Source organism: Microcebus murinus, chromosome 27 (assembly GCF_040939455.1).
Source record: "Microcebus murinus isolate Inina chromosome 27, M.murinus_Inina_mat1.0, whole genome shotgun sequence".
In the NCBI taxonomy this organism is placed as follows: domain Eukaryota; kingdom Metazoa; phylum Chordata; class Mammalia; order Primates; family Cheirogaleidae; genus Microcebus; species Microcebus murinus.
The window spans coordinates 1579884-1598233 of record NC_134130.1 but is presented as its reverse complement, the minus strand read 5'-3'; the positions used below and the strand labels follow the sequence as shown (position 1 = coordinate 1598233).

General features: G+C 58.2%; 2 protein-coding genes and 2 non-coding genes across 4 annotated transcripts; 3 read left to right on the top strand and 1 right to left on the bottom strand.

The window, feature by feature from the left end:
- Positions 1-3350: 3350 nt before the first annotated feature.
- LOC105885445 (uncharacterized) lies at positions 3351-10532 on the top strand. Its single transcript, XM_075998386.1, has 14 exons — positions 3351-3431; positions 3520-3690; positions 4496-4597; positions 4790-4840; positions 4947-5117; positions 6085-6161; positions 6358-6465; positions 6573-6696; positions 6783-6861; positions 6939-7068; positions 7149-7306; positions 7389-7599; positions 7890-8080; positions 9002-10532. The coding sequence occupies exons 1-14, from the start codon at positions 3414-3416 to the stop codon at positions 10222-10224; spliced, it is 2814 nt and encodes a 937-aa protein (XP_075854501.1). The 5' UTR covers positions 3351-3413; the 3' UTR covers positions 10225-10532.
- Positions 4637-4720, top strand: LOC142864972 (small nucleolar RNA SNORD105). The gene has a single exon (XR_012915262.1). It is a non-coding gene; the product is annotated as a small nucleolar RNA SNORD105 (small nucleolar RNA).
- Positions 6202-6281, top strand: LOC142864974 (small nucleolar RNA U105B). Its single transcript, XR_012915264.1, has one exon. It is a non-coding gene; the product is annotated as a small nucleolar RNA U105B (small nucleolar RNA).
- EIF3G (eukaryotic translation initiation factor 3 subunit G) lies at positions 10525-14363 on the bottom strand. Its single transcript, XM_012790679.2, has 11 exons — positions 14285-14363; positions 14107-14153; positions 13544-13627; positions 13347-13435; positions 13166-13225; positions 12314-12418; positions 12033-12222; positions 11363-11470; positions 11119-11255; positions 10933-11039; positions 10525-10641 (listed from the first exon to the last, which is right to left on the bottom strand). The coding sequence occupies exons 1-11, from the start codon at positions 14302-14304 to the stop codon at positions 10626-10628; spliced, it is 963 nt and encodes a 320-aa protein (XP_012646133.1). The 5' UTR covers positions 14305-14363; the 3' UTR covers positions 10525-10625.
- Between the last annotated feature and the right edge of the window lie 3987 nt (positions 14364-18350).

Below are 18350 nucleotides of genomic sequence, written 5' to 3'. Positions count from 1 at the left end.
CTACGGTCTTCAGCACAGGTCCTGCTGCCTCATGCACACGTTCAACGACACACCCCCTGGGTGCCTGTCGTGTGCCAGATGCTGCCCAGGCAATGGGACCTGGACCAAAATAGACAAAATCCCCGCCCTTATGGAGCTGGCAGTCTAGCTGGGAAAACAGACAAATAAGTCAAACAGCCAGTAGGCGGGTCAGAGGGTAGAGAGTGCCAGGATTGGGGGGCAGTGCATTTAAACAGCGGGCTCAGGAATGGCCTCACTGAAAAAATGACACTAGAGCAAAGACCTGCAGGAAGAGAGAGAAGAGAAAGAGTGTTCCAGGCAGAGGGCACGGCATGTGCAAAGGCCCTGAGGTTGGACTTTGCTTTTGATCTGCTCGAGGAATAGCAGGGAGGCTGGAACAGAGCGATGGGGACACAGGACGAGGTGAGGGCAGGGAGGTGACAGAGCAAAGTGTGTAAGGCCTCAAGCAAGATGTGGGGTTTACTCCGGGGGGAGTCCTGGAGGGTTCTGAGCTTGCGAAGGGCATATTTGCTGCCGGACTCACACACCAAGCACCAGCTCCCAAGGGTGGAGCAGGATCCTCTCCTTGTCCCCATCTCACGCCCCACAACAGGATGGACCAAACCCCCCAGAGCTAGGGACTGTGAGTAACACCCACCGCCTTTCATACCCTCAGCCTGGGGTGAGGACGAGCTTGGGAGCACCCCCCACCCCCCAGCCAAGCTGAGGCCGAGGTCTCCCGACAGACAGACTCCGTCTCCACCTGCCCTTCCGCCCTCTCACCTGTCCAACCTGAATCCAGCAAGGCTTGCCGCCGGCTCCAGTCAGAAAAAGAGCTGAGGGTCTGTCTGGTGGGACCTCCGAGCTGGGGAAGGGGCGAGGCCAGTGGAGAGAAGGAGAGAGGAGGCTCGGTCACCACTGCGTAGCCCCCAGAGCCTGGGAGCGGGGCTGGGATGCTCAGCCCAGGAGGCCCAACTGTAAATATTTAGCATTTCTCGCCTGAGAACTCAGGCAGAATTGCCAGACGCCCCGGCCCAGGACACCAGAGGCTGATAACACAGGTCAGTGTCCTCCACATCCCTCCTCTTACCCCCGCAGCAGAGCGCAGAGCGTGGGAGGCTGCAGGCCCCGGCGGCCAGGCTAGATCCCACCCCAGGCGCGCACACACCCCGCACAGAACCACGACCGTCAGTGAGCACCTGGCTGCGTGTGGGGCTGGGCTCTGAACGCCTCTCGCCTTTTATCTCACTTAACCCTCACGACCTGAGCTGGCTTCTGTATGTAGCCTCATTTTACAGCAGGGAAAACTGAGGCTCAGAGAGGGTGAGCGCCTTGCCTGAGGTCACACAGCCAGAAAGGGACGAGGATAGGATTCGGCCCAGGTAACTTGGCTTCGGAACTCACACAGGTATACCACACCGGTGGCACACATATGTGCACATAACAGAACGGACATGAAGACGCGCGCACACACACACACACACCACACCCCAATACTCAAAAAAGCATGCAAACGGCTACACCGAGCAGCAAAGATACGATGGAATCCGTATGTGCGTATGCACGTCCACGAATGTGTCTGACACACACACATATAAAGACACAACTGGGCTGGGCGTGATGGCTCTTGCCTGTAATCTTGGCATTTTGGGAGGCCGAGGCGGGAGGATTGCTTGAGGCCAAGAGTTCGAGACCAGCCTGAGCAGGAGTGAGACCCTGTCTCTACTAAAAAATTAAAAAATTAGCCGGGCGTGGTGGCACGCGCCTGTAGTCCCAGTTTGAGCCCAGAAGGTTGAGGTTGCAGCGAGCTATGATCGCACCACTGCACTCCAGCCTGGGGGACAGAGGGAGACCCTGTCTCAAAACAAACAACAAACAAACAAAAAAACACATCGAGGCAACAACTGTGTCTGAAACACGATCACACACCACAATGTAGGAGGAAACGCCCGTGGCCTGAGTGTGCCTGTGCAAGCACCAGGTATGTGTGATCACACAGTGGCAGCAAAGAGACGCTAAAGACGAACACAGTGACGTCAGACGCCCACCCGCCTTGCCGTTTGTCCCCCACACCTCCGTCACATTCTCACACAAGTCAAACCACGCAGGGACAGGACAGGGGGCAATGACCACACAGCCGTGCCTCAGAGGGACAAAGAGACTCACGTGGAGGCCCCCGGATCCCAGGCCCCGTGTCTCCAACGGGTACAAAGGCCCCGCGCCAGCAGACACGCGGGGACAGCAGCCTGCTTCCCGCCCCGTCCTGAGCTCCGAGCAACCCGAGTGCACTCCGGGGCCCAGAGAGGAAATGGCCGTCCCGGATCCAAGACAGGCTGCCAGGCCGGGCTCCAGGCCTGGGCGGGGGCGGGGGGCCCCCCACCCCCGGCCCCTCCGGCGTCCCCACTGGCAGCAGAGAGAGGGGAAACCTCATCAGTCACAGAGAGGGGCTGACAGAAGGCAGAGAGTCACAGAGACAGAGGAGGGAGAGACCTGGGGAGACACAGGAGACGGAGAGACAGGAGAGGGAAGAAACGAGGAGACGGAGACGGCCGAGAAAGGCGGAAAGTTATAGGTGATGAAAGAGACGACCGGTGACAGAGACAAAGCCTGCCCGAGGGAGACGAGACGGCAGACCATGGAAGGGGACACGGTGGGGGGTGGGGGTAGACTGGGGCTGGGAAGAGAGCTGGGGGAGGGGAGGGAGAGGCTCAGCCCAGGGAGGGGGTGTCCCTTCCCCCTGCTGCAAGGCTTTGGGGTAGAGGCCAGGGGCCTGAGGCCAAGACTGTGGCTTTGAGCGGAAGAGGAGAGGGGGCGAATTATTCACGAAGCGCCCGCCTTGCCCTGAGTTTCCAAAAGGTGATGTGGAGTTTCCATCCCTCAGTCTGTCCGCAGACGGGGTCCCTGAGGAGGACAGCTGGCCCTCAGGAGCTGGAGGACGGAAATGAATAACTGTCACAGGGCCTATTTCCTGCTGTGGCTTCTCCCCAAGTGCCTGGCATCCGTGTGCCAAGCATCGTGCATACAGTCTCTTTCTTAATTGGCGGGCCCCGGGGACATGATCATCTCACTCTGGGATACTTTCAGCGCCTCGGAGTGGAGAAAAGCGGTTATATGACAGCTGGAGAGGAAATAGGCCTTGGCTGGATTCGAACACACAGATCGGTTTCTCCAAAGCTGGGAGCCGCATAGCCCCGCCCCCGGTTTCCGTGGAAACAGGCATCCGGTGTCTCCATAGCAACCCTTCCAAAGATTCCACCTCCACCCCCTGCTGTCGGAGGCAATCTGATGCGTAGGCCCGTTTGGTGACGTCATCGCACCGCGCCAGTCTCACGTGACACCTCCCAGGCGCCGGAAGTGAGTAGAACCGGGCCGGAAGTGGCAGACAGAGGCGGCCTCGTGGAAGAGGCAGCAGCATGGGACAGTCCGGGCGGGTGAGACGCGGCGGCCGGGGAGGCGGGGAGGGAGGACAGGGTCCCTGCGGAGGGCTCGGGGCTCACCGCGCGTCTCTTGTCCCCGCAGTCCCGGCACCAGAAGCGCGCGCGCGCCCAGGCGCAGCTCCGCAACCTCGAGGCCTATGCCGCGCAGCCGCACTCGTTCGTGTTCACGCGGGGCTGCCCGGGTCACAGCATCCGGCAGCTCAGCCTGGACTTGCGGCGGGTCATGGAGCCGCTCACTGCCACGCGCCTGCAGGTCTGTACCACGCACTCCGTCTCCACCCCGCCCTGGGCCCCATCTTCGCGGCTGCGGTGCTGACACCCGCTGTAAAGTCGTGAGAGGCCTCAGTCTCCCCAGCTGGAGAAAGGGACCCTCGCGGACCATTGTCTCTGCCTCTCAAGGTTTTGTGGGGCTTAGTTGGTTGCCTGAGCCTGACGGTTAAGACTGGTCTCTGAGACCGGGTGCGGTGGCTCACGCCTGTGATCCTAGCACTCTAGGAGGCCCAGGCGGTAATGAGCACTGCTCGAGCTCAGGAGTTCCAGACCAGCCTGAGCAAGAGTGAGACCTCATCTCTACTAAAAAGATAAAAATTAACCGGTGTCGTGGTGTGCCCCTGTAGTCCCAGCTACTCCAGGAGTCTGAGGCAGGAGGATCACTTGATCCCAAGAGTTTGAGGTTGCTGTTAGCTAGCCTGAAGCCACAGCACTCTATTCAGGGCAATGGAGTGAGACTATCTAAAAAAAAAAAAGACTAGACTCTGCAGACAGCAAGATTGGAAACTTCACTCCTCCCAGAGGCCCTGGAGCAAGTTACTTAACCTCGCTGGGCCTCAATTTGCTCATCTGTTAAATGGGGAGATGCACCTAAGCAAGGGGCAGTGGTGGTACTCAATTCAAGTCTGATTGATTGGCTCTAGGGACCAGGGTAATGTCACTCCCTTGGGCCTGTTGCAAGGGTCAGATGCAAAATAGAGCATATAACAAGATCTTTGCCTTAAGCTTATAGCGTTTGCTCAATAAGGGATAGCTACGTTTGTCCTTTTTCTTTTTGTAACTTTCAGATTCATAAGAAGAACTCACTGAAGGACTGTATAGCGGTGGCTGGACCTCTTGGGGTCACACACTTCTTGATCTTGAGCAAAACAGAGACCAACGTCTACTTTGTAAGTGGACACCCTCACCCTTCGTAGGCCCCTCAACTTTGCCCATCTCTTATGATGAAACCGTTTGCCTCTGAGCTGCCATGATTTTGGCTTCAAAGTAAACGCTCTGAAGAAGAGTCAGGACGGAGGTTCTCACTCCTCAGCTCCCTAAGTAGACACCTCCACCCTCACTCATCCTTTGTTCTCTTGTAGAAGCTGATGCGGCTCCCAGGAGGCCCCACCTTGACCTTCCAGGTTAACAAGGTGAGGGGTAGAGGTGGTAGGAGGGCCACATGGGGTGGGAACTGGGCTTGGAGGTGGCTCCAGTGCGTGTGGTGGGTGGTCACTCACTCCTCGCCCTGCCCTGCAGTACACGCTAGTGCGAGATGTGGTTTCCTCCCTGCGCCGGCACCGCATGCACGAACAGCAGTTTGTCCACCCCCCGCTCCTGGTCCTCAACAGCTTCGGCCCCCATGGCATGCACGTGAAGCTCATGGCCACCATGTTCCAGAACCTGTTCCCCTCTATCAACGTGCATAAGGTAGGCTGGGCTTGGCGAGATGGCAGGCGTAGGGTGGGGCAGTGCGTACCGCAGTCCCTTGGCTTAAGAGCTCTTGCTCCGGGGTGCGCTGAGTGCTGAGGTCACATTGCCCTCGTGTTCAGTGACGCTGAGCAAAAGTGTCCAGGGTTTTACTCCTAGCCCCATGAGCAGCCTTCTCATCTGGCTGATGTGAAACGATGCCGATGATTTTTTTTAAGAGTCAAGTTCTGAGCCGGGCGCGGTGGCTCACGCCTGTAATCCTAGCACTCTGGGAGGCTGAGGCAGGCGGATTGCTCAAGGTCAGGAGTTCGAAACTAGCCTGAGCAAGAGCAAGACCCTGTCTCTACTATAAAAATAGAAAGAAATTAATTGGCCAACTAATATATATAAAAAAAATTAGCCGGGCATGGTGGCGCATGCCTGTAGTCCCAGCTACTCGGGAGGCTGAGGCAGCAGGATTGCTTGAGCCCAGGAATTTGAGGTTGCTGTGAGCTAGGCTGACGCCACGGCACTCACTCTAGCCTGGGCAACAAGCGAGACTCTGTCTAAAAAAAAAAAAAAAGAGTCAAGTTCTGGTCTCGTATTGTCTCCCAGACTGGAGTACAGTGGTATAATCACAGCTCACTGCAGCCTTATACTCCTGGGCTCAAGTGATCCTCCTGCCTCAGCCTTCCGAGTAGCTGGGACTACAGGCATGTGACATAGCACACCTGGCCAGTCCTGGATTTTTACATCTGTCTGGCTCCATAGCCCCAGCCCAAATCCCCTGCCACCATTGATGTTCGAGTTGGGTTTATTATAAGGTGCCATCAGGAAGTCTGATGCGGGTGGCCTCAGTGGGGCCGGCACCCCAGGCCACGCATGGACACCACTTGGCAGCCCTGTAACCCCTGCCTTCCCCCACACTTGCCCTGTCTGCCGGAGCATGCGGTGAGGCCTAGCAGCCCACGCCCTCTCCCTCTCCCAGGTAAACCTGAACACTATCAAGCGCTGCCTTCTCATCAACTACAACCCTAAGTCCCAGGAGCTGGACTTCCGCCATTAGTGAGTGTTCCAGGACGGAGGGGGTGCGGGGTGGGGGCTTCCCAGTGCGGCTGATGACAGCACTTCCGCTGAGGCTCTGTGATTGCTCAGTCTCAAAGTAAACGCCCTGACGCGCCCTGGAAGGGCAGGGGGCTGGAGCTGATCTCTGACCCCATGACCCTAAGCGCCCCCCTCCCTGCCCATTCCTGCCCTGCAGTAGCATCAAAGTCGTTCCTGTGGGCGCCAGTCGTGGCATGAAGAAGCTCCTCCAGGAGAAGTTCCCCAACATGAGTCGCCTACAGGACATCAGCGAGCTGCTGGCCACGTGAGGAGGGCATAGGACGGGAGGCCACCACAGTGTTATCCAGGGCACCCTAGAGTTGTCCTGGAGCGTGGGATTCCCCTGCTGAGCCCCGTGTGTCCCCAACACAGGGGCGCAGGGCTGTCAGAGAGCGAGGCGGAGCCCGACGGTGAGCACAACATCACCGAGCTACCCCAGGCGGTCGCGGGACGTGGCAACATGCAGGCCCAGCAGAGCGCCGTGCGGCTCACGGAGGTGAAGCCTGGTGGCAGAGGTGACTTCCTCTGGCAGCCCCCAGCCGCAAGGAAGGCTGACTGTTTCTTCTCCCACGTGTCTCCCAGATTGGTCCTCGGATGACGCTGCAGCTCATCAAGATTCAGGACGGCATCGGGGAGGGCAAAGTCATGTTCCACAGCTTCGGTGAGCTGGGGCTGGGTCACAGTGACGGGAAGGGTCGCAGGCGCCGGGTGCACTCGGTAACCACACTCTCTGCCCAGTGCACAAGACGGAGGAGGAGCTCCAGGCCATCCTGGCAGCCAAGGAGCATAAGCTGCAGCTCAAGGCCCAGCGACAAGCCCAGCAGGCCGAGAACGTGCGGCGCAAACAGGAGCAGCGCGAGGCCCACAGGTCTGGGCGGCGGGCAGTGGGCGGGCAGGGTCCCCGGGTGCAGGCGGCCACACGGATGGACTGACTGACGCTGCCCGCAGGAAGAAGAGCCTGGAGGGCATGAGGAAGAAACGGGCCAAGGCCGAGGGAGACAGTGATGCCGAGGACCCTGGGCTCCCCCTGGAGGACAGCCAGTGGGAGGAGGAGGAGGATGAAGCCGAGTATTTCCGCCAGGCCGTGGGCGAGGAGCCCGATGAGGGTGCGTGGCGGGGTCTGGGGCTGGGCGCCCAGGGTCCGTGCTTGTTTCCTGGGGGCCCTGACAACATGGTCTCTCCCCGCAGACATGTTCCCCACGGTGCCCAAGCGGAGACGGCCCACCTGGCCTTCGGTCAGGCTGCATCGGGGAAGGGACCGAGGCAAGGGCCGCCACAGTGACCGGAGACTTACACACCCCAAGGACAGGTTTCAGGGAGCCCAGACCAAGCTGGGGTCCAGAGGGGCTGCCCGGGGTCGCCGGCGAGGCCAGCCACGGCCACCTAAGAGAGTGGCCTGAGCCGAGCCGCGGACAGAATGCCCCAGATTGGGGTCCGAGAGACCCGGCCCTGGGGCTCCAGGTGCGGCCTCGGTTTCCTTTCATAAAGGAGCTGTTCCCCCCCTCCCACCGCAATAAACGCCCGACCCGGCCTTGTGTCTGTGTCTGCTTCCGGGAAGGGGTCCACCCAGAGCGCCCCGGGCCGCGGCACCCAGCAGTCTGCCCTGGTTTCTGCCCTGAGGCGGGGTGGTCTCACTGCGGCACAGCAGGCAGGGCTGGCGCCATTTGGCAGTCCTGGGCCTGTCCCCAGCAAGGGCCCTGTTAACCTGTGTGACTGGGAGGCTGAGGTGTCTGAGGAAGAAGGAAGCGGCGAGGTTGCAGCTGCGGCCAGCCAGGGAGGGGCCAGCCACGCTGAGTGCTACCTGGGGAGGGGCCTGGGCACTGCGTGGGTGGCAGCCCCAGAGGCTGGGCGTGTGCGAAGCATGGCGGCCACCATCTTGGGTAAGGAGTCGGTGATGGGTCGGTTAAGGAACAGCCACTGGTTTTCAGGAAGTTCGGAAGGGAGTTGGGTTAAAACCCAGGTCTGGGCCCAGCAGTCCGGGTGGGGCAGGGGTGTCCCGGCTTGCGCGGCAGGGAGTGGGTGCCAGGGAGGAGGGAGCTGGCCCAGTGCTGCTGGGCCCTGCCGTGGGCAGGAAGGGGACCCTCCTCTGCTGAAGGGTGTGTTCTCGGGTCACTCGGAGCTGGCAGGCTGTGGAAGAAAGCTTGGCAGGGAGGCAGGCCTGAGGGTGCACTGTCAATGTCGGGGTGGCCGGGGCAGGACCTCGGGATGGCCCGGAGACCATGGAGAAGTGGGAAGGGAACCTTCAGGAGGTCTGGTGGGTGACTCAGGCAGAAGGAACAGCCCCTGCGATGGGCCCTTAGGGAGCTGGAGTGGCGAGGCTGTAGGGAGTGAGTCAGGGAGCGCAGGAGGAGGTGGCAGCGTGTGGGGTGGGGCCCCAGGGGTGGCCCTGTAGGATGAGTGGCAGCAACTGGGTGAGCATCTGGGAGCAGAGGGACTGGACCGATGCGGCGCTCACTGGCACCCCCCGGTGGCTGTGGGGAGAATAAATGGTGACGGCAGAGGCAACTGGGCTAGTCCAGGTAGATGGGGGACTGAACCTGGGTGGGGCTGAGGTTGGGACAGTACTTGCTGACAGACCTCGAGGAGGATCATAGTGGGCTTGGGGACTCCTGTTCCTCCGCCCCAGCCCAATGGCTTGCGGTGGGCACAGCTGTGTTTCTTGCGCACCTTGAGGCCTGGGACTGCCTGGTTTGCCCCAACTGTTCCTCGGGGCTAGGGACCTGGGAGAGCCCCTTAAGCTTGTCAGCTGAATGAAGGCCCCAGATTCCATATAAAGGAGCTGAGCTCGGTCCCCCTTCCAGGGAGAGGAAAGGACTCGAGGGACAGGTCTGCCCCATCAGACAAGGGCTCTGGGGCAGCAGGAGCCTCCTTCCCAGAGGACAGGCCTCAGTGGCGACACCCTGCGTCCACAGGTGCCAAGCCGTGCCCAGCCAACTTCTCGGCGGCTGCCGACCGCATCCTCAGTAGGTTCCAGGAGGACTTCCTGTGGCCCGTGCTGGTGGCCGAGTTCCTGGTGGCTGTGGTTGCCAACGGCCTGGCCCTGTACCGATTCAGCGCGCGGGAGCAGCGCCCGTGGCACCCGGCCGTGGTCTTCTCGGCCCAGCTGGCCGTCAGCGACCTGCTCTGTGCCCTGACGCTGCCCCCGCTGGCCGCCTACCTGTACCCGCCCAAGCACTGGCGCTACGGGGAGGCTGCGTGCCGCCTGGAGCGCTTCCTCTTCACCTGCAACCTGCTGGGCAGCGTCATCTTCATCACCTGCATCAGCCTCAACCGCTACCTGGGCATCGTGCACCCGTTCTTCACCCGCAGCCACCTGCGGCCCAAGCACGCCTGGGCCCTCAGCGCCGCGGGCTGGGTCCTGGCGGCCCTGCTGGCCGCGCCCACCCTGAGCTTCTCCCACCTGAAGAGGCCGCAGCAGGAGGCGGCCAGGTGCAGCGTGGCCAGTCCCGAGGCCTGCACCAAGTGCCTGGGGACGGCGGGCGATCTCCAGCTTGAGGCCTACCGGGCCTACAGCCTGGCGCTGGCGGGGCTGGGCTGCGGCCTGCCGCTGCTGCTCAGCCTGGCGGCCTACGGTGCCCTCGGGTGCGCCGTGCTGCACAGCCCCAGCATGACCACGGCGGAGAAGCTGCGCGTGGTAGCGCTGGTGGCCAGCGGCATGCTCCTCTACGCCAGCTCCTACGTGCCCTACCACGTCACGCAGGTGCTCAACACGGACGCCCGGCGGCGCTGGCGTGCCCGCTGCCCGGGCTTTGCGGACGTGGCGCAGGCCAAGGCGGCCCTGGAGCTGGGGCCCTACCTGGGCTACCAGGCGATGCGCGGCGTCATGCCCTTGGCCTTCTGCATCCACCCGCTGCTCTACATGGCCGTGGCACCCAGCCTGGGCTGCTGCCGCCAATGCTGTCGTGGCTGCGGCAGGGGCCGGAACCCAGAAGACGCCAAGAGCACCGGCCAAGCCCTGCCCCTTGATGTCATAGCCACCTCCAAGAACAGCTCAGAGCCTCAGTCCCCCGAGCTGAGCTCATGACGTGGCCTATTTTGAGCGTCCTCCTCACTGCAAGGTGTTGGGACCATGAAGTGCCACAGAATGAGGGTCGCAGCAGGTCCCCGGCCCCGAGGTGCCAACAGGCCCCACGTGCCACTTCCTACCCCACGGCAACCTGGGGTCGCCGCCAGGGCAGACCCAGCTCGAGCCCAGGCCGCAGCTGTCACCTTTCCCACCCACACGCTGAGCCGCGCGTGGGCGGGAAGCAGACCCACAGCTCGGGAGAGGAGAGGGCCCCACCGGCCACAGGGTGCTGAGATGCGACAATAAACAGGTCACGTGTAGGGTGACTTGAGCCTTTTTATTGCCCCCGGAGCCCCTGTCTTCAGAGGCTGCCTTCTGTCGCCAAGGGTCCTGGGCTGAGTGTCGTGGTGGCAGCTGGCTTAGTTGGTGGATGGCCTAGGAACAGAGAGGAGGTGCTGAAGACGGCAAGAGAGCTTCCAGCCCCCCAAGGAGGGTCCCCCAAGACTCCCGACACTTAGGCAGGGGTGTGACAAAGGGCACGGAGAGCTGGGCCAACAGTGGGCCCCGGGCACGGCAGCTGCTGCCTGTCGCCTGTCTGCCCCTCTGCAAGGTTTGGCAAAGGACAATAAAAGACGGTCGCCTCCAAACAGGCTGGGTGACTGCTGCAGTGGCATGGAGCCCACAGTGCTGGGAGGAGACGGGAGGGGGGCGGGGCGGGGGTCTTACTTGGCCCACTCGACGTTGAGGATGAGGTGGTCGTAGCCGAAGCCGGACACCCCAGCGATGGCGCGGGCGGCGTCCTCGCGCCGGTGGAAGCTTATGAAAGCAAAGCCCTGGGAAGAGGGGGACAGGGTCAGGGGGCTGCGAGCCAGGACAGATGACCTCGCGCCCCACTGCGGCCGCCCCCCATACCTTGGACTGGCCCGTCGTCTTGTCCTTAGCCAGGTAGATGCGGGAGATGGAGCCGAAGGGCCGGAAGAGCTCCTGCAGGTCGGTCTCACGCGTGTCCTCTGACAGGTTGGTGACGCGGATGGTGGCGTTGTCATCGGCTGTGCGGGTGAGGAGGTGGCTGTGAGTGGGAGGCCCCGCCTGGCTCCCACACCCCAGGGATTACGGGGTATGGGGAGGGGCCCACCCAGCGCCGGGTGCCCCTCACCTCTGCGGTTGGGCTGCATGGACTCTCCGCGGCGGCTGGCCCCATCGCGCAGGCTTGGTGGCACGTATTTCCCCGTCTTGTTCTGGGCGGCCTGCACAGGCTCCAGCTCTGGGGATCAAAAGCACAGTGGTGTTCAGCCAGGAGGCTGGTGGCCCCGGCCCTGACCCGACCCGGGCACCATCTGCCATCGCCAAAGCACAGGCATCTGTTTGGCCCCTTGCAGCCAGGAGCCTCATTGGTTACGATGACACCAAGCTCACAGCCAGGAAACTGACACCACTCGAGCACCCCGCCAGCCACACTGGCAGAAACCACGGTGGATGTGGTCACAGGTGCCCGCACCTCTACGCCCCAGAGGGCTGAGAGCCAGAGAAAATAGAAAGGCCAGCCTCACAATGCAAGGGGACAGCAGGCATGGGACACACAGTAGGGACAGTCCCCAGGTTCCCCAAGAGTGGCAGGGGACAAGTGCATAGTACGTGCCAGTCATAGGTAAGCTCACAAGAGGATCTGCCAGGCATCATCAAACCCAGACCATGCCACAGCATAGCGGTGCCGACACTGCTGTGTGTGTTGGGGGTGAGGTGACAACCACAAAGGGGACACTGGGGGCAGTGCCCATGCACAGTCAGCAGACGATGACCAAGGGCTCCCCCCCCCAGCCCCTCACCTCCTGGCAGCTTCTCCTTCTCGCCGGTGGACAGGCCCAGCTGCTCGGCCAGCTCCTTCTGCATGGGCCCCAGCGTGTCCTTGTAGGGGCAGCGGGTGGTCCAGTGGTCGCCCTTGCAGATGCGGCAGGACACTATCTTCTGGCCCTTGAGCTTGTTCATCGGGTCCTCCTCCTCCTGGCAGTTCAGGTCCTGGCAGGGGAGGGTGGCGGCAGCTCAGAGGTGGCTGCTGCACCCACCCACTTCCCCACTGCCACGCCCTCCAGCCTGCTGCCCCCCTTACCTCTTTGCTGGTGATGAAAGTCATGGACACATCATCACTAACGGTGGTGGTGGCCACATTGGGCCCCGGGGGATCAAACTCTGAGTTCCCGAACTTCTTCCAGTTCTGTGCTCGGGGAGGGACAGGGGACAGGTCAGGGCAAGGGCAGGCAGGGTCCCACACTGAGGCACCCACAACAGCTACTCCCAAAGTGTCTGGGCCTTGAGCCCCATTTCTCCTCCTCCCAAACATCCCCAGAACAGTGACAGCTCCGGCACGCAGGGACAGCTCCCAGCCCCATGTTGCATAAAAGAGAACAGAGACAGGTGGGGGGTGGGTGCAGGACAGAGGCACAGTCCCCATTTCTGGGCCCCCGCCGGGGAGCAATGTCCAGGGACGTGCAGAGGTCACCCAGACCACAAGGAACCTTGAGCTAAACCACCTGAGCCTCAGCTTCCTCGCCTATAAAATGACAAATGCTTCCCACCTCCCTGGGCTTCTAGGGAGATGGAACGAACAAGCAAACACCTTCTGTGGGGTACCTGGCCTAGGGTCTGGAGCAAAGTGCACAGCACAGTGGGCTAAGCGCACTGACTGCCACTGCTTCTTCCAGAAATATGCAGCCCTGGGGAAACAGGAGCCGCTACGACCACCTCAAGGGAAGGCTTGGCTCCCTTCCTCCAGGTCGACAAGCCAAGAGGATAAGAATCTAACCCCACCTGTTCCTGCACCCCGGACTTTTCAGGGCTCCAAGAGAGTACAAACACCTCAGGCCCCCATTCTGCCTCAACAAAACAGGCACAGTCAAATCCCACCTCGGGGAACAAAGATTCCCAAGTCCCTGGGGTCAGCTCTGGGGAAGGAGGGGCTCACCTTCCTCCTTGCGACAGCTTTTGAGGCCTTCCTGGTCTCAATCCTGAAGGTGCGGACAATCTGTGGACAGGAGGGGAGAGGTTAGGGATTCCCACATCTCCAGGCTCCTAGGACCAAAGGATCTCCTTACCAACCACGCCCCTAAGCAAGAGTACCCCCTTTTCCAGCCCCGCCCCTTCACCTTGAACTTTTTGCCATCATCATCTATCTTGTACTCAGTCACTGTCTTTATGTTGCCATTGATGACCTCCTTGGGAGGTGGCAGTGGAGCTGGGAGAGGGAGAAAGGTGAGAGGGAGTGAGCCTGGGTGTCAGAGACCAGGCAGGACAGGGCTGGGGGAGAGGCAGCTCTGGGGCTGGAGTGGAAGTCGTCACTCACCTCCTGGCAGTAGCTCAGGCTCTGGGCTGGTGTCCCCGGTGGGCAGAGGGATCCCCCTGAGGAGCTCGCTGGTGACACATTTGTCTGCGAGAAGGAGCGTGGGGAGAAGGGATCAGCTCCAGAAGCTGAGATGGAAGGGCTTTGGGGATGACACCCACACAAACAGCTGAGGAAGGCAGGACCAGGGACAGAGGGATCACGGACAGTGCGCTGTGGGGACCCTGAGTGGCAAGGACAGGGAATCCCCAGCAGGAATGTGGGGGTCAAGCCAAAAAGCCCGCCAGGCACTAGTACAGAGGCAGGAAACAGGCCGGTACAGCGTCCTCGGAGAAGGGGAGCAGCTGCGAGGTCTTGGCCAGTGGCACGGGAGGAAGGAGGACTGGCCGGCCAGTGAGCGCCTGGAGATGGCAACAGGCTGGCCCCGACGATGGCGCGGGGCTGGGGCTAGGCGCCCACGGGGAATGCAGGTTCCGAACACGGTGTCAGGGTTGGGGGTCGAAGCAGGCCGCAGTGGCGGAGCTGGGGGCTGGCCGCGGTGACGCGGGGCGTCCGGGGACACTCACCGTCCTCTCCTTCCTCCTCCACCTGGTCGGCCCAGCTGGGCTTCGAACTGCCGGGACAAGTTTGCGGGGGAGTCAGCGAGGCCCGGCCCCCACGGCCTCGGCACACCCGGGCCCCGTAATACTCCCTAGGACCCCCCGACTGCCTCCCGGGCCCCCACTCCTGCGACCCCCAACTCACTCGAAGTCGCCGGTCGGCATTGCAGAAAGTCTTGTCCACGCAGCCCAAGCCCGGGCCAGAGAGCGGAAGCGGGAAAGAACGAGACTTCCGGTGCCGCCGGCGATGTCTAGAGCGACCCGGTCTCGGCGCCCACAGCGCCACCGTGCGGGTGGAGGGAAGGCTGCTGGGCGATGCTGGTGCCAAACCAGTAAGGGAGCAGAGGTGCATCTCAGGGCTCCTCGTATTAACCAGACGGATGGATGGGAAGGTGGATGGGTGCTCTCTTATTGAGCGCTTATTGTATGCTGGGCACTGTGAGGAGGAAATTAACGTTTCCATTTTGTAGCTGAAGAAACCAAGTCTCAGAAAGAACAAAATAACCCTTTGTTAGGAGGGAGGATCGCTTGAGGTCAGGAGTTCAAGACCTGCCTGAAGGGCAGGGCGCGATGGCTCACGCCTGTAATCCTAGCACTCTGGGAGGCCGAGGTGCGTGGATCGCTCTAGGTCAGGAGTTCCAAACCAGTCTGAGCAAGAGCGAGACCCCATCTCTACTAAAAATAGAAAAATTTAGCCGTGCATGGTGGCACCTGTCTGTAGTTCCAGCTGCTCCAGAGGCTGAGGCAGGAGGATCACTTGAGCCCAGGAGTTTTTTTGGGTTTTTTTTTTTTGAGACAGAGTCTCACTTTGTTGCCCAGGCTAGAGTGAGTGCCATTGCGTCAGCATAGCTCACAGCAACCTCAAACTCCTGGGCTCAAGTGATCCTCCTGCCTTAGCCTCCCGAGTAGCTGGGACTACAGGCATGAGCCACCATGCCCGGCTAATTTTTTCTATGTATATTAGTTGGCCAATTAATTTCTTTTTTATTTATAGTAGAGACGAGGTCTCACTCTTGCTCAGGCTGGTTTCGAACTCCTGACCTGAGCAATCCGCCCGCCTCGGCCTCCCAGAGTGCTAGGATTACAGGTGTGAGCCACCGCGCCCAGCAGAGCTCAGGAGTTTGAGGTTGCTGTGAGCTATGACAACACTACAACACTCTCCCTCGGGTGACAGAGCGAGATTCTGTGTCAAATAAAATAAAATGCACGGTAATCCTAGCACTCTGGGAGGCCGAGGTGGGCGGATTGCTTGAGGTCAGGAGTTTGAAACCAGCCTGAGCGGGACCCCGTCTCTACTACAAATAGAAATTAATTGGCCAACTAACATATATATATATATATATATATATATATATATATATATATATATATATATATATATATATAAAAAATAAGCCAGGCATGGTGGTGCATGCCTGTAGTCCCAGCTACTCGGGAGGCTGAGGCAGGAGGATCGCTTGAGCCCAGGAGTTTGAGGTTGCTGTGAGCTAGGCTGACGCCACGGCACTCACTCTAGCCTGGGCAACAAAGCGAGACTCTGTCTCAAAATAAATAAATAAACATAAATAAAATGCACATATGATTTTTCCTTTGAGCCAGTAATTAAACCTGTGAATAAACTTGTAAATATATGCAGATTTGAGAGTTAAGATGTGCATGTAGAATTGTTCATGATAGCAGAAACTGGAAACATCTATCTGCCCATCCAGAGAGGCTGGTTAAATAGATTAAGGTGTGCTAGGCCATAATCTGTGAAACGCTATGTGGTGTCTAAGGAGGTAGATCTCTTGGCGCTCATGTAAAAAACAGAAAAAAAAATCTCCAATAGGAGGAAGCAAGATGTAAAATGACATATATTACAGAAACCAATTTATATAAACTGTTAGTAGCACACAGATATGCAGATATATGCAAACCATTTCTTGGAAAGAAATATAAGAAAACTATTGATGGATGTTTTGGAAGGAAGGCAATAAGAAAGAAAAGCTTATTTGGGGACATTCCTGCCATACTTAAAAATCTTACCATGTGTATATATTATTTTGGTTTAAATATAAATACATGCATAAATATATATTTTATATATTAACACATAATATGTATCTGTGATATGAGATGTATTTAATAACATACAAATGCATATTTATCTGTTTTGTATATCCACTAACTTGAATTACCACTTCTACAACTGGCCTAAGGAAATGCATATTCAAGTACATTAGGTCATCCATAGAAAGTGTTGGGCTGGATGTGGTGGCTCATGCCTGTCATTCTAGCACTTTGGGAGGCTAAGGCAGGAGGATTGCTTGAGGCCAGGAATTTGAAACCAGCCTGGGTAACACAGCAAGATCCCATCTCTACAAAAAAACAGAAAAATTAGCCAGGCATGGTGGCACATGCCTGTAGTCCCAGCTATTTGGGAGGCTGAAGCAGGAGGATCACTTGAGCCAAGGAGTCTGAGGTTGCAGTGAGCTATGAAGATGCCACTGCACTCCAGCCTGGGCCACACAGCACGAGCTTGTCTCCAAAACAAAAAAGTACACCAATATTCATAGCAGCTTTATTGCTTTCTATACAATGACCCAAAACTGGAAAACAACTTGTATCATTTGCTCAGGGTGTCACCACAAAATACCACACAATGGATGGCTTAAACGACAAAGATTTACTTTCACAGAGTTCTGGAGGCTGGAAATCAAAGAAACCAATCAGCAGGGTTGGTTTCTTCTGAAGTTGGGCATCTTCTCCCTCTCTTCATGTGGCCTTCTCCTCTGGGGGTGTGTGTGTCCTAATCTCTTTTTACAAGGACACCAGATTGGATTAGAGCCCATCCTAATGATCTCATTTCAACTTAAGTACTTTTATTTATATTTTTGAGACAGAATCTCTCTGCACTGGCTGGAGTGCAGGGGGTAGGGAGAGACTGGTTTGGGAGGGGCACCAGGCAGCCCTCCAGGGTGATGAGAATGTTCTGTCTTGATCTAGTCGGTGAAAACACAGACGAATACGTGTCAAAAATTATCTCACTGTACACATAAGATCTACGCACCTGAGTGCTAAAATCTGGAGAGGAACAACGTTCAGAGTCACTTAGTTCCAATTCTGTTTTATTTTTATTATTTGTGGCATTTCTTACTCTCCAAAATCACTTTGTTTGTGGCATTTGCCTGCCTATTTCTCTTGCGAGGCAAGGAGGGACAGTACTCATCTATCTTACTGTGAGTAGGACAGAGTTCACGCCCGATCAACAGTTGCATGGTGCCATTTCTGCAAGTCTTCTCTTGGTGGTTGCAGTTGGCTGCGTGGCAACACGTACAAAGTGGACAGGTATGTTCCACGGAGGCCTGAGAATGGTCACTTGCAAGATGACACCATGTTAGAGAGCCTAATTTTTTTTTAAGAAACAGGGGTCTCACTATGTTGCCCAGGCTGGACTTGAACTCCTGAGCACAAGGGATCTTCCCACCTCAGCCTTCTAAGTAGCTGGGACTACAGGTGCATGCCATGGTGCCTGGTTCTACATAACGTTTTAAAGAAATAGGAAATACTGTGGCTCACGCCTGTAATCTTAGTACTCTGGGAGGCTGAGGCGGGCGGATCGCTCAAGGTCAGTTCGAAAACAGCCTGAGCAAGAGCGAGACCTTGTCTCTACTAAAAATAGAAAGAAATTAATTGGCCAACTAAAAGTATATAGAGGCTGGGCACGGTGGCTCACACCTGTAATCCTAGCACTCTGGGAGGCCGAGGCGGGCGGATTGCTCAAGGTCAGGAGTTCAAAACCAGCCTGAGCAAGAGCGAGACCCCGTCTCTACTGTAAATAGAAAGAAATTAATTGGCCACCTAATACATATGTTAGGGACCGACTTTCCACAGCCCCACCGGACAGAAAAGCAAAGACATCGAGGATGTAATTACACAAGAGGAGGTTTATTTTCTGGCTAGCCAGAGTCCAAGTCCTAGAGCACCAACGCAGTGGCCACTCTTGCAGGCAAGGACCCCGACTGGGGTTGCAGCGGGCCTTTTATCCCTATGGTGCATACGCTATGCAGTGGCTGATCACGCGTGGATCATGCATTGACCTTTAACATGATTGGTTGGCTGGCAGCCCCACTATACAGGGGTTCAAACAATGCAAAGTTGGCGCAAATAAGCAAGCAAGCAACGGTTTCCAGAAGCCGGATGTTAGTTCCGGCTTCACTGGAGGTGTGGGC